The sequence below is a fragment of the Sinohyriopsis cumingii genome, chromosome 10 (genome assembly GCF_028554795.1).
Source record: "Sinohyriopsis cumingii isolate HCF-2022 chromosome 10, ASM2855479v2, whole genome shotgun sequence".
Classification (NCBI taxonomy): Eukaryota; Metazoa; Mollusca; class Bivalvia; order Unionida; family Unionidae; genus Sinohyriopsis; species Sinohyriopsis cumingii.
Window position 1 is genome coordinate 36,667,018 of NC_142970.1, and position 18,252 is coordinate 36,685,269.

At 33.4% G+C, this 18,252-nt stretch overlaps 1 protein-coding gene across 37 annotated transcripts in view; it reads left to right on the top strand.

The window, feature by feature from the left end:
• Positions 1-18,252, top strand: part of LOC149789875 (uncharacterized) — a 704,306-nt gene that overhangs the window by 526,099 nt on the left and 159,955 nt on the right. For all 37 annotated transcript variants that reach the window (XM_089971883.1, XM_089971882.1, XM_089971888.1 and 34 more), the window contains 9 exons: positions 315-605; positions 4,013-4,336; positions 5,889-6,180; positions 6,969-7,110; positions 8,353-8,552; positions 10,001-10,153; positions 12,288-12,333; positions 14,506-14,586; positions 15,372-15,474. In XM_089971883.1, the coding sequence (XP_089828009.1) occupies positions 315-605; positions 4,013-4,336; positions 5,889-6,180; positions 6,969-7,110; positions 8,353-8,552; positions 10,001-10,153; positions 12,288-12,333; positions 14,506-14,586; positions 15,372-15,474 (1,632 nt within the window). The remainder of the gene's footprint in view (positions 1-314; positions 606-4,012; positions 4,337-5,888; positions 6,181-6,968; positions 7,111-8,352; positions 8,553-10,000; positions 10,154-12,287; positions 12,334-14,505; positions 14,587-15,371; positions 15,475-18,252) is intronic.

The following is an 18,252-nucleotide window of genomic DNA, read 5'->3' on the forward strand; positions in this document are numbered from 1 at the left end:
ATCCATCTTAATCAACTTAACAAAATTGCTCAGGTTACAGTATAACCATTGGTGGTGTTCTGTTAAGAAAAATGTTTCTCACATCAATGTAATGCAAATGATGATATAATATAGAACCTGAATAGACTGATTAAAGTGAAGACATCATTGAACACTGCTTTGGAAATATAAAACTATTCAGAGAATACTTATTTCACTGAAAATAATTGATGTCAGTGTTGTTTTTCTTGATAATAATTGAAGAAATAATTATAAATAATAATTATTGAACTTAACAAAATGCTGAAAACTAAGATCAATATTCATCATTTCAGCCCCACCTAAGATTGATGATCTTCCTGATAGATTCGCCCATGGCCTAAAATTCTGCTGTGGAGACACCATCCACGTACGAATGATGTTCACTGGAAGACCAAACCCTACCGCTACCTGGTACAGAGATGACAAAGTGCTGAAAGCATCCCGCCAAATCAACATCAAGACAACATCTAGACACAGTGTCCTTGTGATTGATGATGCTGAAAGGACAGACAGTGGTGTATATAAACTAATGGTGGAGAACAAACTTGGCTCAGATAAAGCCAGTGTTCATATTTCTGTTGTTGGTAAGAATTTATGTTGTCTTATTATCTCAACATAATTTTGGAGTAATTATAATATCTGAAACTATCCATGTAACCATAGTAGATTTGAAAGAATGCATTTAGTTCTGTTGGGGCTGAGTGGATGGGTGAGACAACGCTTGCCATAGTGGAAGGTTGACAGAATGTTGACTTTGTTGTTGTTGTTGTTGTTGTAGGGTTTAACACCATTTTTCAGCACATGATAGGCTATACATAGCGGCCAGTATTAATAGTGGAGGAAGAACCCAGAAAAACCCAGGAAGGAACCATCGACCCATGAGAAGCTACTGCAAGCTTTCTCACACACCCACATTGGCTGAATCCGAGACTTGAACCTATGCAGACAGAGGTGAGATGGCAGTGATCTGTAATGGAGAGCGCTTTAGACCACTAGGCCACTCGGGGCCCCATGTTGACTTTGATGTTAATGTGTGTCACTCTATACCCAGCCACTCTATAGGTGTTAATGGTTTTATGCTTAATGTATGTGGTCAGTTTTTCAAGTACAGTTAGCCACATAGTCTTATTTCTTGGTACACTTCTTCCTCGATAACTTGTGAGCAATGGTGTCCATAAATATAAGCTGTGCCATAGGTAAGGGGATGGGATTGCATATCAACTGTGCCATAGGCAAGAGCATGGGATTGCATATCAACTGTGCCATAGGCAAGGGCATGGGATGACATATCAACTATGCTATAGGCAAGGGCATGGAATGTCAAGGAGACTCCAGTTATGGTAAACAGTTTGGAAAAGCAGTTAGGGTTGTGTGACAGAAACTTTATTGATACATGAGAATTATAATTACCATTGTCCCAAACAAATATTCATCTGAAGGATTATAAAATTTATAAATATTACAGCTGAAGAAATTAATTAAAGTAGATTAATTGATGTGTGACTTTTAGTATAAATAAAGTTGACAGTACTCACAGTTTGATTTATCAGTAATGTTGGAGTTGCTTCCCTTGTAAAGTCAGAACATAATGCTCTCTTTTGAAAGCAAACACCAATAAACTAAAGTTTGATAGTTAGAATTACATTAATAAACAACCAGAGGCAAGTTAACTCCTCAGTGTAGTGCTTTAGATGTCACTTCATCAATAGCTCATGAAAATGACTGAGCACAACCCTACCTCATTTTTACAATTAAAACAACAGATGCTACGTCCAAAATAGGAAAAACAAAGAGGCTAAACAAAAAGGAAATTTTTAAAATTAATTTTGAATGGATCATTGCAAACTTTAAAGAATTATCAACAGATGAGACAAAAACAACAATTTAGGAGTTGTCTTCAGAACGTGATTTTAGAAAGAAATTAGGTTGACCCAATGGATGGATGTTAGTGTCTTTTATGTATTGTAATTATTTGAGACAAATAATATGTTAATTACGTTGTGTTATCATGCTTAAAGACAATTAATCTCTCAACAGTTCTCAAAATAATTCCAGCTTAGGTGTTGGGTAAGCACTTAATAAAGTTCTCACAGAAATGCTAGCAGTCCTGACTATGACAGTTTGCTGACTCTGTCACATATTCCAACAAATGGAATCTGCCATTGCCTTTGCCATTTCTGTATAAAAAATGGAATCTGCCATTGCCTTTGCCATTTTTATATAAAAAAAATGGAATCTACCATTGCCTTTGCCATTTCTATATAAAAATGGAATCTACTATTGCCTTTGCCATTTCTGTATAAAAATGGAATCCACCATTGCCTTTGCCATTTCTATATAAAAAAAATGGAATCTACCATTGCCTTTGCCATATCTATATAAAAATGGAATCTACTATTGCCTTTGCCATTTCTATATAAAAATGGAATCTACTATTGCCTTTGCCATTTTTGTATAAAAATGGAATCTACCATTGCCTTTGCCATTTCTGTATAAAAAATGGAATCCACCATTGCCTTTGCCATTTCTATATAAAAAAATGGAATCTGCCATTGCCTTTTCCATTTCTATATAAAAAATGGAATCACCATTGCCTTTGCCATTTCTGTATAAAAATCGAATCCACCATTACCTTTGCCATTTCTATATAAAAAATGGAATCCACTATTGCCTTTGCTATTTGTATATGAAAAATGGACTTCACCATTGCCTTTGCCATTTCTATATAAAAATGGAATCCACCATTACCTTTGCCATTTCTATATAAAAAATGGAATCTACCATTGCCTTTGCCATTTCTATATAAAAAATGGAATCTACCATTGCCTTTGCCATTTCTGTATAAAAAATGGAATCCACCATTGCCTTTGCCATTTCTGTATAAAAAATGGAATCTGCCATTGCCTTTGCTATTTGTATATGAAAAATGGACTTCACCATTGCCTTTGCCATTTCTATATAAAAAATGGAATCCACCATTGCCTTTGCCATTTTTATATAAAAAACAACCAGAATCCACCATTGCTTTGACATTTCTATATAAAATATGGAATCCACCATTGCCTTTGCCATTTCTATATAAAATATGGAATCCACCATTGCCTTTGCCATTTCTATATAATGAAAAAAAAACAGAATCCACCATTGCTTTGCCATTTCTATACAAAAAAATTGGAACCACCATTGCCATGCCATTTCTATTTTAAAAAATGGATTCACCATTGCTTTTGCCATTTCTGTATAAAAAATGGAATCACCATTGCCATGGCATTTCTATATAAAAAAATGGAATCACTATTTCATTTGCCATTTCTTTAAAAAAAATGGAATCCACTGTTGCCTTTGCCATTTCTATATAACAATTGGATTGGAATCAACCATTGCTTTTGAATTATAAGTGGTTTCATCTGTTCTCAGATTGTGCTAAAGTAAGGTAGCAATATATGTGGGTACATTTTGATGTGTACAACACCAATTTACCATGTGGGCAGCATGACTAGTATCTTGTTACCATTAGAAACAAGATGATACAAAAGAAAAATATTGTTCTTATTAGATTAGGATTGATTATGTAGATAGAGCCACTTTGGTCAACTTATATACACCTTATACTGCAGTTACTTTTCATTTCTGGTTCCTTTAAAAGTTTGAAGTCTATATAACTCAGTACTGATGATGAAGATCAGTGTGACAAAACTGTAATATAACTCATTGTTCATGCATTTATTAATAGAAACAGTTCATGTTAAATCTTGCTTTGGTTAATATAAACACTATTTTGGGCAGTAAATCATGAGACATGGAATGTGTATAAACTTCTTCAGATTTAGTACAAATAGGTAAGTCTTCTTCAAACTAGAACTGGCAAGGACATTTTCTGTCCCTTAGTCATTACACTTTGACAGTAACCACTGTGACATTAAACACTAAATTTGTATAGTAACTAAATATGTTACAGTGTGATTTGCATTACATATTATTTCATTTGTAGACCGTCCTAAGCCACCACAAGGCCCAACCAAGATTGTAAACATTACAAAATATGCAATCGACCTTTCTTGGAAGGAGCCATTAGATAATGGTGGAGCATTAGTCAGTGGCTATATAGTAGAGAAATGTGACATGAAGACAGGGCTTTGGCGTAGGGCCACCACCTCCAAGACAACCTGTGCCACAGTCAGTTGTCTGGAAGAACACCAGGAATACAAGTTCAGGATCCTTGCTGAGAATGAAATAGGAATCAGTGAACCTGGGCCAGAATCTGAGGCAGTCCTTACTAGAGACCAGACTCCAGACATAGACTATGATACCCTGTGTATGTATTTTCCCAATCCTGAAGCACAATTAACCAGCAATATAAAGGTTATGATCAATCACAAAATATATATCATAAGCAGGAGTAAATTCATTGAGTAAACCAAAGAAATTTGTTTGTTCCTATTAATAATAACATAATTAACTCATTAATTAACCCCTGGTGCCTCATTTATGTATCAGAGGTAGTAGCGCACTTCAGAGCTCCGTAGTATCAAGGTCATTTAAGATACACTAAAGTGGATAGTATTATAGAAAGGTAGACAAATGTAGCTCTACAATGATACCAAATAACCTCAACTTTCTAGCTGCACTACTACTACAAAAAACGTAATTGTTTTGGACCCAGTTTTTTCCACAAAACATTTACCCATGGTCAGAATCCAATTTTGTGTCTGGATTTTTGACTTTTTGGCCACAGATCTAAAACAGACTGGTCTGAACTGCACACAGATAGGCAAACCTTTGCAAAAAGTAGGATGAGATGAGTGTTTGGATACCAAAATAATGGGTCCATTAAGCCAACACAAAAAAAAGAAGGAAAGAAATCCAACTTTTACCCTTCTGCTCATGCACAAGCAAAATAACCAATGAAAAATGACATTTCTAAGACAACTAGACTTTGGGTTAACTGGAAATCTTTTTGAAGTCAATATATTAGAATATATTCAGAAATAGCCCACAAAATGTGTTGCCTACTCGCATTTCAGGCGAAAATGACAAAAACCTCCAGGGGTTAATGAGTTAACTAATACATAAGGGGCATCAAACAGACTGTACATGATATCTTTTTGACTAATATGAGCTGTTCAGTTAATCAAACAGACTGTACATGATATCTTTTTGACTAATATGAGCTGTTCAGTTAATCAAACAGACTGTACATGATATCTTTTTGACTAATATGAGCTGTTCAGTTAATCAAACAGACTGTACATGATATCTTTTTGACTAATATGAGCTGTTCAGTTAATCAGACTGTACATGATATCTTTTTGACTAATATGAGGTGTTCAGTTAATCAAACAGACTGTACATTATATCTTTTTGACTAATATGAGGTGTTCAGTTAATCAAACAGACTGTACATTATATCTTTCTGACCAATATGAGGTGTTCAGTTAATCAAACAGACTGTACATTATATCTTTTTGACCAATATGAGGTGTTCAGTTAATCAAACAGACTGTACATTATATCTTTTTGACCAATATGATAATATGAGGTGTTCAGTTAATCAAACAGACTGTACATTATATCTTTTTGACCAATATGAGCTGTTCAGTTATTCAAAAAGACTGTACATTGTATCATTTTGACAAATATGAGCTGTTCCATTAATCAGACTGTACATGATATCAGTTTGACCAATATGAGCTGTTCAGTTAATCAAACAGACTGTACATTAGATCATTCTGGCCAATATGAGCTGTTCTGTTTATCACAAGAGGAACCCTTGTTCTTTTTTTAATTCTCTTGCAAATTTTGTGGATATTCCAAAAGAAATTGAGATTTGTCTTCACATTTGTTAGTGAAAGAATATCTTTTTTCAGATGATGCAACATTCAGAGGAACCCCAGTTAGTGTGGATAGAATCCGAGGAGATGTTCTTGGTAAATATATCATTTGTGAAGAACTAGGACGAGGAGCATTCGGAGTTGTGCATCGTGCCATCGAGAGAGCTACAGAAAAGAACTGGGCTGCAAAATTCATCCACTGTAAACCAAATGAGAAGGAGGCCGTGAGACATGAAATAGACATAATGAATAGTCTACATCATCCCAAACTGATGCAACTTCATGAAGCTTTTGACCAACCTGGAGAAATGGTTATGATTCTGGAACTGTGAGTGTATACTTTTTATGACAAGTCCATGCTTAGTAATAAGCTTATATCCCAGTTACTTATAATAAATAACAAATTTATTTGAAGGCAGCTGCATCCATTGATAAGACCTTTTCAGAAAAGGTCCTCTTGATCCTTGCAGAGAAGAAGTAATGTTATAGAAATAGTTCCTAAAAGGAATAATATAAATAAGTTCTTTGATATGGCTTTATTATAGGCATTTTGTTCAAGAAATTTAGTATCATTGTGAAGAACAAAATTTAGATATTTACTTAATTTTTTTTTACAGTTTTAGAAGAAACATAAGCAGATGAGATATCAACACCTAAGAATAAATGTTATGTATGTGAAACACTTAGTAATTAATAATATCTATGATTTTTGTTGAGTCCACACTTTGGTGTCTGTCTGCATGTCCATTATGTCTCTCCATATGTCCATTTGTATGTCTGTCCACACCCAAGATTAAGGTTAATGTTAAAATGTTTTAGATTAAGCTTAGTGAAAAAGTATTTTTCTTTCTAGTAAATTAAAGGCTCTATGAACAAAAAAGGGATGTTTTATTAAAACTAAGGATAAGTCACAAAACATTTGTCATGAAGAAATGTTTTACAAATTTTATGAGGTAAATGTTTTCCCAGGCAAACAATCAGTGCAGGATTTGAATTCCAGATAGACATATCATGTCATTCAGTACATAGTCATTGGTGAAATGTAGAACATTTATAAATGTTTGTGACATTTTCAACAAAATCAGTTTGACTAATAATTGTTGTGTGTGTTTTTAGTTTGAGTGGTGGCGAACTGTTTGACCGTCTGGTAAAAGAGGAGTATGACTTCACAGAAGAAGACTGTATAACTTATATGAGACAAATCTGCCAAGGTGTGAGACACATGCATCAGCAGAATATCATCCACCTAGATCTCAAGGTGAGTCAGATGTTGACATTTTGATTTGGGATATTTCTTTTTAACTTGAAATATTTTTAAATGAGACAAAATCTGCCAGGGTGTAGGATATATGCACCAGCAGTTTATCCTTCATGTAGATTTCAGAGATGTTATGGATAATATGCACAATAGTCTCAAAGTGAGACAGAGTACAAAGTCTCAAAGTGAGACAGGGAACCTTCTTCCATGATTTAATATTGTCTTCATTCATTTTAATGCCTAAGTGACAGCAACATTTTCAAGTAGTGAATTGCAATTTTTATTCATTAGTCAGGAAATTTGTTGAGTGTCATTTTGAGATTGTTTGTAATTGAATAGCACATAATTGTAAACCTTGTTATAATACAATGGTCAGTGTACATGAAACAACCTTGTTATAATTGTAAGGGTCTATGTAGTTACCTTGTTATAATGGTAAGGGTCCATGTAATTACCTTGTTATAATGGTAAGGGTCCATGTAATTACCTTGTTATAATGGTAAGGGTCCATGTAATTACCTTGTTATAATGGTAAGGGTCCATGTAATTACCTTGTTGTAATGGTAAGGGTCAATGTAATTACCTTGTTATAATGGTAAGGGTCCATGCAATTACCTTGTTATAATGGTAAGGGTCCATGAAATTACCTTGTATTACAGTGGTAAGGGTCCATGTAATTACCTTGTTATAAAACAATGGTTAGAGTCTTTGAAATAACCAAGTTTTTGTCAGAATACAATGGTCTGGCAAGTTTGAAAATATTTCTTATATATCCTTAAATAAATCAAACTAGTTTTCTTTTTAATACTAGTATTGCTGAATTTCACTGTAGAAACATGAGCAAAGTAGTGTTTATCTTCTTCACACAAAATTTTCTGTAGTAGTTCATCTAATAACTATTTCAGTCTTGTTGTTCAGTGTACCATATAAGGACATTTCATCCTTCTAATGGAAATGTACACAGATCAAAGTAAATATGTAGTGTGTTGAATAATGTATCATAGAACATCCAAATAGCAAGTTTTATTTTGCCATGAGAATCACATGTTATCTGTCATGGTGGTCAGAGTAAGGTTATAGAATCAACCATCTTGAAGTTTCACAGTTTAATATTTACACTGTATTTTGAATAAAAAGTGTGCATATATATATATATATATATATATATATATATATATATATATATATATATATATATATATATATATATATATATATATATATATATATTATTCATTACAGCCAGAGAATGTGATGTGTGTGACAAAGGACAGTAAGGATGTAAAAATCATTGACTTTGGACTTGCCCAGAGACTTGAAGAAGGCAAAACAATCAAGGTTCTGTTTGGCACAGCCGAGTTCTGTGCCCCAGAAATCATCAGCTTTGAACCAGTCTCCTTCTCTGCTGATCTGTGGTCTCTTGGAGTTGTAAGCTATGTCCTGTAAGTTGTACAGTACAGATACAGTAAATTAATAATCCTCATTGTCCCAAACCTGAGCAAATACACTCTGTCCGATACATTAACAAATACATTAACAATTAATGATCCTCACTGTCCCAAGCCTGAGCAAATACACTGTAACTGACACATTAACAAATGCAGTAAATCTTTGTTGATAGGCCTTGCTATCCCTGACTTTATAAATTTAAGTTAATTTAATTTAAGGGGATTTGATTTTATCATAAGACTACCCTCCCCAACCCCCTTATTGACAATAGTATCATCACCATTATTACAGGTATGCTACTGTAACTAAGGAGTCCATTGCTGATAATAAGTACACACTAGCAAATGACCATCAATGACCATGCACACATCTGATATACAATAAGTAAACACAACCAAATGACCATCAGTGCACACCTGATATACAATAATGTGCACACTAGCAAATGACCATCAGTGACCATGCATACATCTGATATACAATAAGTAAACACTACCAAATGACCATCAGTGCACATCTGATATATAATAATGTGCACACTAGCACATGACCATCAATGACCATGTACACATCTGATATACAATAATGTGCACTTAGCAAATGACCATCAGTGACCATGCATGCATGTGATATACCAATAATGTGCACACTATTCACTCTTGTAAATGACCATCAGTGACCATGCACACATCTGATACACAGTAATGTGCATACTAGCAAATGACCATCAATGACCATACATGCATCTAATATACAATAACATGCACACTAGCAGATGACCATCAATGACCATGCACACATGTGATGCACAATAATGTGCACACTAGCAAATGACCATCAATGACCATACATGCATCTGATATACATATTGTGCACACTTTGCACACTAGCAAATGACCATCAATGACCATGCATGCATGTGATACACAATAATGTGCACACTAGCAAATGACCATCAATGACCATGCATGCATGTGATACACAATAATATGCACACTAGTTAATGACCATCATTGACCATGCACACATCTGATATACAATAATGTGCACACTAGCAAATGACCATCAGTGACCATGCACACATCTGATATACAGTAATGTGCACACTAGCAAATGACCATCAGTGACCATGCACACATCTGATATATAGTAATGTACACACTAGGAAGTGACCATCAATGACCATGCATACATCTGATATACAATAATCTACACACTAAAAAATAACCATCAGTGACCATGCATACATCTGATATACAATAATGTGCACACTAGCAAATAACCATCAATGACCATGCTTGCATCTGATGTACAATAATGTGCACACTAGCAAATGACCATTAATGACCATACATGCATGTGATATACCAATAATGTGCAACAGAAAATATTAATTGTAAAAGGACAATTTTTGTTCATTTTACTTTTTTTTAACTTACAGGCTGAGTGGTTACTCACCATTTGCTGGTGAGACAGACCAGGAGACATTCACATACATCAACAATGGCGATTATGATTTTGATGACGACGTTTGGGAAAATATTTCAGATGATGCAAAAGACTTCATCCAGAAACTCCTTGTCAAGGATAAACAGTAAGTTTATATTGTGTACTTAACTCCTTGTCAAGGATAAACAGTAAGTTTATATTTTGTACTTAACTCCTTGTCAAGGATAAACAGTAAGTTTATATTCTGTTCTTAACTCCTTGTCAAGGATAAACAGTAAGTTTATATTCTGTACTTAACTCCTTGTCAATGATAAACAGTAAGTTTATATTCTGTACTTAACTCCTTGTCAAAGATAAACAGTAAGTTTATATTGTGTACTTAACTCCTTGTCAAAGATAAACAGTAAGTTTATATTTTGTACTTAACTCCTTGTCAAGGATAAACAGTAAGTTTATATTCTGTTCTTAACTCCTTGTCAAGGATAAACAGTAAGTTTATATTCTGTACTTAACTCCTTGTCAATGATAAACAGTAAGTTTATATTCTGTACTTAACTCCTTGTCAAAGATAAACAGTAAGTTTATATTGTGTACTTAACTCCTTGTCAAGGATAAACAGTAAGTTTATAACAGTAAGTTTATATTGTGTACTTAACTCCTTGTCAAAGATAAACAGTAAGTTTATATTTTGTACTTAACTCCTTGTCCAAGATAAACAGTAAGTTTATATTGTGTACTTAACTCCTTGTGAAAGATAAACAGTAAGTTTATATTGTGTACTTTATTGTCTTGCTTGTGGTAATTAAGGCAGAGTTAATGTTACGATTTTGTCTTCAAGTTTCTTGAATGATACTGTATTCAGTTGAAACTATGGTACAATATTAGTGTATTGCATAAAGTTTGTACCCAGATACGCTAGCATTTCCTGCCTTGCCTGCTTAAGTAGAAATATGTGCCATCATATCACTCACAGCAGGTAGACAGCACATTCCACACAAAGCCTTATTGTAATACCTTGCACAAAGCAGTGCTGCTTACTGATGGTTCTGATATATTTGTCTTATGTGGCCATTGAGATGGAAAAGACTTGATAACTAGGTCATGTTTCCTCACATTTCTGGTACCAGAGGCAGCAGAGACACAGAGCAAGTATAGTAAGATCAAATAATTTTTTGATAACTATAGTGTCAAAGCTTTTTCAGGAAATATCTTTTACCCAATTTGATATTATAAAGTATTTAACTTTCATAATTGGGAAACTTTTTATGTCTTTAATATGCTGAATTGATTACATTTGTGAACACTGAATGATACTCCATTGTGAAGATTGGCATTCTGTCATGACTATTTTATCCAAACTCCAGTCATTTTTTTCTTTTTGTTATACCTGCATTCGGAGATGGCAAGACACAGACATGACAGTGTTATCCATACTCCTGCCATTTTTTCATTTTTTGTTATACATACATTAGGAGATGGCAAGACACAGGCATGATAGTATTATCCATACTCCTGTCATTATTTCCTGTTTGTTATACATACATTTGGAGATGGCAGGACACAGACATGACAGTGTTATTCATACTCCTGTCATTATTTCCCGTTTGTTATACATACATTAGGAGATGGCAAGACACAGGCATGATAGTGTTATTCATACTGCTGTCATTATTTCCTGTTTGTTATACATACATTAGGAGATGGCAAGACACAGGCATACTCCTGTCATGTTTTCATTTTTTGTTATACATACATTAGGAGATGGCAAGACACAGGCATGATAGTATTATCCATACTCCTGTCATTATTTCCTGTTTGTTATACATACATTAGGAGATGGCAGGACACAAGCATGACAGTGTTATTCATAGTCTAACAAGAAACTTGATTTTATAGATTTACCTATCTTTTAGTTAAATAAATTATTTTATGCAATCAATATTTTTTTCTTCTTGCCTACTTAAGCATGTTATTTAATATAGGTATACATTTATATAGTTAACAGTAATGGCAGTGTAATTGTTAAAATTGGCTGTTACAGTTTTTGTTGCCAGCCTTGAGTATATTGATCTCTTTGGCATCTGTATGTATGCCTATGCCACAGATTAAGATCAATGTCAAAACTGTTTACCTTGTTACACTTTAGCGGAATGGCAAGACAGGGTCAACAGAACATCAGATCCAGGTGCCTGCATAATGGCATTGATGCAGGTGACACACCAGTATCCATGGTCAACTGTGTTTAATTATTTCTTAACTGTTTCTTTCTTTTCTTACAGCCAAAGACTGACAATTGATGAAGCTTTGGCCCATCCATGGCTCAATGTATGTACACTTTTTAAAATACAGTCTAGCATCTTATGCCAGCTTTTATTTCTTTCACTTACAGTATTCTTCCTTTGATAATGACAGTCTTGAAAATTCAGGGAATGTTTGGACAAGGCTTAATGAAATAAAAATGTACCAAAATTATATAAAAAGTGGGAAATGGGATTGTATCATCAATCATTGACTTGTCAAAAAAGAAATACTGTACTGAAAATCCACTATACTGAAAAGATTTGGTTAATTCCTAAAAAATTGATTTACATTTGCAATTTTTATCCTTTCTTTTCTTGATTTAAAACATTAATGTGATCACAATTATAAAATTAAGGTCATTTTAAGATAGTTTTTCTATATATTCAAGATTAAGTTTTACTGTTAAAAATTAATGGCTTTTTAAATATCTTCTTTGTCTTGCTCTCCAAATGTTTTTGATTTTATCAAATTAGTCTGTCTATTGTTTGTCAAGGCTAGTGCAAAAATCAGTTTTATTAGTTTGTGAATTCAGGACACTTTTTCCAAGTCTGTTCAGAGGATTTGCAGTGATAATTTCCTATTGCATGAAAACACTGGCAATTTTGCTTAATTTCATTCATCATTTCATCAGAAATTTCATAATTAAAAATAAAAAATGAACAATACAAGTTCAAACAAATAATATAATTTTGTATGATGTTATTATGTACTAACTTCCATCCACAGTCAGTTGAATTTACTCACTAAATTTCAGTTTGAAGAAACTGAAGTTTTATTCAGATGAATTTTCCTTATGTTAACCTAATTGTTTTCACTAGTTTCATTTAATAATGTTCACAAATTGAATTGAGTAAAGTAATCCATTTAAATTTAATAAAGTAATTTCAACACAAAACTTTAGAAAATATTATTGATATTTATTTTAAAATTTTATTTTTTGAAATGCTTTATTAAATATATGATGTTACAAGTCTGTCTTAAGTGTTTTTCAGGTGTTATTGAAATATATCCTGTATTTAATAATAAAACCTTTTGTAAAATTACCTGAAAATATTTCTTTATCAAAATCATACGTACAATTACTGAAAAGTATTCTCTCCTTCTGCAGTCATAGAGCTGTGCTATTGAATTACATGATTAAGTGGTGTATACAATCATCATTTTTTAAAATTAATTATTAAAATCACGGATTTTAAAATCATACTTCATCATTTCATTTTATCAGAAAAGGTATTGATTGACAGCTTTAGTATTTGGCTTTACTTATACATGCCTATGCTAGCTTACATGCTATTTCTCTGCTGTAGCCATTCACAAAGAAGGAAGAAGAATGTGAAAAGGGAAGTGTAAGTATCGCTTTGCTTAGCTAGCTATTTTGATTAGAGCTGTATTGATTGCTTTTCCTCGTGTTATAAATGGAAATTTTCACTCTTAAAGCATGAAAATTGTTTTTAAATAATTTTAATTCATTAATCTTCTAGTCATTTCACTCTTATCATAATATTCTCAGATAGAAATATTTTAAAACTCAGACAAAATTAGTCATGTCTGAATAAAATGAAACCACTAGTTTATCTTTGTTTTTTAGTATTTGTTGTTACATTATATGTCTATATGAGAAGGAGTGATTTGGTGACATAAATACAACCTGAAAATATCCATTCTACCAGATAATGTGCTGAATTACTTATTTGAAGTGAAAATTGCTGTAAGAAAATCACTCTCTATGACAACAACAGATAAATATGTTCATAATTCATAAATAAATTACATTATCATGGAGATTGTTTTATTTACTATGGGAGAACTAAATAAAAGTTATTTTAAAAAATTCACTCTTAAAAATACTGGTATATAATAGGATAGAAATATGTCACATTAATGCTGTTCATCGTTTTCTGTGATAAGCCACATATCCTGCTGTCAGAAATGTGAATGATGGGTGTATGATATAAAATATACCATAATCAAAAAGACAAGTACGATATACCAAATATGGTTAATGATTGCCTCTTGTTCAAAATCCAATGCTTCAGAAGTTAACTGATAATTATAACTGCAGTACATACTTTGTATTTACAAAAGGATGTAGAAACACCAATTCTTTGTTATTCCTACTATATAGTGTCGAGTGAGGTGTATAATAAGATAATTTGTACAACATTGATATTGAAATTGTAATATGTCTCCCAATAGGGCACAGCTGAAGCACAACTGAGCAAGAAATCTCTATCCAGAGCACATCACAAGGAGTACAGAGACAGAACAAGACACAAGGTACTCTGTTTTGAGCAGATATTATATTGTCTTATGTGTAGATATTTTGCATAAAACCAAATGTGTACTGCATTCTTTTTATTAGGTCTAATACTTCATATTACATTGCCCTTGAAATGTTTTATTTTACAATAAAGCACAACAAAAATATCAGATACTTTTTCATTACCTACTTTATTAAAAGTCTTCTCTTCAGTTATAAAATTACGGCTCTGGTGGCCTAGTGGTTAGAGCATCTGCCTCAGAAGCGGGAGGTTGTGGGTTCAAACCCCGGCTGAGTCATACCAGTGACTTACAAAAATGGTACTAACAGCTGCCTCACTAGGCACTCAGCATTAGGACTGTTAGGACTGGTCAGCCTGGTGTCAGGATAATGTGACTGGGTGGGACATCATGCTACATGTCTGCGGCATGATGCCCCAGTGCTAGACATCACTATAAACTGCCACACTGCAGACATCTTAGCAATATGACTGAAATTTTTTTAAAGCTACATTAAAAATTCTAATCACACATGCACATTCAATTAAAAAATTAAGATTTTTTTCAAATTTGTTTTGTCTTTTTGGTAAAAGAATTATTTTTAAGATGGACAAATTACATCTGATCCCAGAAACTGCACCACTTCACTATATGAGAAAATGCTGTATTTTTGTTAAAGGTGCAATTAATTGTGAGAGATTTGTTATTCAGCATAAAAATAATATTTATGAAATTTTTATCCTTTATTCAATCCTGGATTTACGTATATAATGTTCAGAATGTTTTCTATGTGTATTTTGCAGGAGGATGAGCTTGACATTCTTCCTATTGGCCGTCTGTCTCGTGACAGTGCCATCTTCAGGAAGGAGGGAGACATAGGTGTCCTTAAGAGAGAACTTGTCATGGGTAGGTGTCAGTCTTTCATCATATACCTAAATAGTTTCACAGCATATTAATATCTTAATACACCACTCGCTCGAAAACTCACACCCTGATAACTTGGGAACCTGTTTATAATGCGGGGTCAGTCATGGATCCCCATTTTTTCACTAGAAGTACCAATGATTTTTGGCCTCTATTTGTTGAACTTGAAGAAAATCGTGATAAACATTGGTAAATGAAACCTTGGTATATCACTCGTTTTATCATCAGAAATGGTTGATTGGACCTGGAAATTTGAATCAATTTTATGAAATTTTCAACTTAAGAAGTCATGTATTTTGTTAAAATTTCTTTCCAGACAACATTCTTGGTACACTGATCAATGAAAATGTCACTAAAGCGTTCTTGAGACAGCATTATAATAAATAAATACCAATTCAGTAAGCTTTTTTATTAAGTGAATTGCATGTTTTAGTTCTATCTTTTAGTTCAATTTAAGTCTAATGATCATAAATACATTGTGAAATATGTCAGTCCAGTAACTGTTATGTCTGCAAGCATTTCTGCGAGAACCTAATTAACCCTTTACCTCATAGAGCATAGTGACAAAGTGCAGCGCACTATAAATAGAACACATGTTACCTAGTCGACCGCATACGCATAGCCTGCCTATGAACTGTTAAGCAATGTAGTGTATGTTACGTTTAACAGCAATTTTAACCATTTTACATCTTTGGTATACATCTATTATATGTGGAAAAATTTAAGAGTAAAGTCCGATTGTTATAGCTGTGTCATTATTTATAACGGAAGAATTTGTTATGTGCTTTAAAATCTGGAGAGAACTCAGTTCACCGTCATGTCAGTGATGCCGTGTGACTAACCGTAGCTGCCTTTTCTCATACTCAAAATTTACTAGTTTTTCATCTGTGTCTTCATCACTAAGTCATATGAATTTGATAATTTATAAAAACTAATTGCTGCCTACATCAATATCAGAGCCTTTACCTAGGTTATTGAATCTTTCATAGTTGTGATTCTAATCGTGAAAACTTTGTAAGTACTGAATGAAATCCGCAACCACCATTTTGGAGAGTGGAGATTACGACCCAGTTACTTTAAATAGCAGATATCGACCAGTACATAAACAGTGACCATGTGATCTAATGTAATTGTCATTCACAGAAATGAATGTAGTATCTAATAAGGGGTTTTCCCCAAAGGTGGGACTACGAAAACCGGCTTAAAATGGCTGATGTTTACAGCCGACATCAAAAAGCGCTTCCATGGGACTTTTGTAGAGGCGTCAAAAGGCGCTTCAGTGCAACTTTTGTAGAGGCATCCAAAGATGGTTGCATGAGGTAAAGGATTAAGTGCCAACAATGTTTTGATACCTAATTTGCATAAAGTATTTGTTTTATTTTTGCATTGAATTAAAAGTTGACCTCCTTGTGTTGCCATGTTAATTAGTCTTTTGTATCAAATTAAGGGGGTGGAATAAATGAACAGTTAAAAGGCATGCAATCCAACCTGTGTAAGAGCTAGTGGTCCCAATCTAGTGTCAGGTCAACTCATTTCAAGTGATCAATCGAACACTGTTACATTTTTGGGGGCAAATGTAATATAATTAAACTAGCTTACATTAGCATACTCATTCACAGCTGTGATCAAATATAGCAAGACAATAAAAGTGAAATGAATACCTGATGATGTAAAATTCTGTTTCACAGATATGTTTTATTCATGAGAAGCTAGTTTCAGAGTTAGTAGTTAATTTGTAATTATTGAATTGGCATTCGGAAATTTCTTCACAGATAAGAAGTTTCACTATTGCTTGCAATGAAATCATTGCATCAATATTTTCCTAATAGAACAATATGAAAATTTACTTTTGACGATGAGGACTGTTAAGTATAATTTCTCTAGTGACATATACAGAAAAGAAAATTTTGAAAATTATTATGTACCCTGGCAGTCTGTATGCAATAGAATAAAGGGAACAGGAACATGTGATCTTGTATAAATTAGTGTCATTTCAACCAACCAATCCACCAGTATTCTTAATACTTTGATCTTGCAGTCTAAGGACATTGCTATATTGGAACACCCATCATTATAATACTTGTCATTGTAATATGGTCCTCTTTTATGCTTGTTATTGTAATGTGGGTCTCTTTTATGCTTCTCGTGGTAATGTGGGCCTCTTTTATGCTTCTCATTGTAATGTGGTACACTTTTATGCTTCTCATTGTAATGTGGGCCTCTTTTATGCTTCTTGTTGTAATGTGGTACACTTTTATGCCTCTCATTGTAATGTGGGCCTCTTTTATGCTTCTCATTGTAATGTAGGCCTCTTTTATGCTTCTCATTGTAATGTAGTACACTTTTATGCTTTTCACTGTAATGTGGTACACTTTTATGCTTCTTATTGTAGGTTGTGTTTATTTTATGCTTCTCATTGTAATGTGGACCCATTTCATGCTTCTCATTGTAATGTGGACCCATTTCATGCTTCTCATTGTAATGTGGACCCATTTCATGCTTCTCATTGTAATGTGGACCTCTTTTATGCTTCTCATTGTAATGTGGACCTCTTTTATGCTTCTCATTGTAATGTGGGCCTCTTTTATGCTTCTCATTGTAATGTTGACCTCTTTTATGCTTCTCATTGTAATGTGGACCTCTTGTATGTGTCTCATTGTAAGTTGTGTTTATTTTATGCTTATCATGGTAATGTGGGCCTCTTTCATGCTTTTCATTGTAATGTGAGTCTCTTTTATGCTTCTCATTTTATTTTCAGTT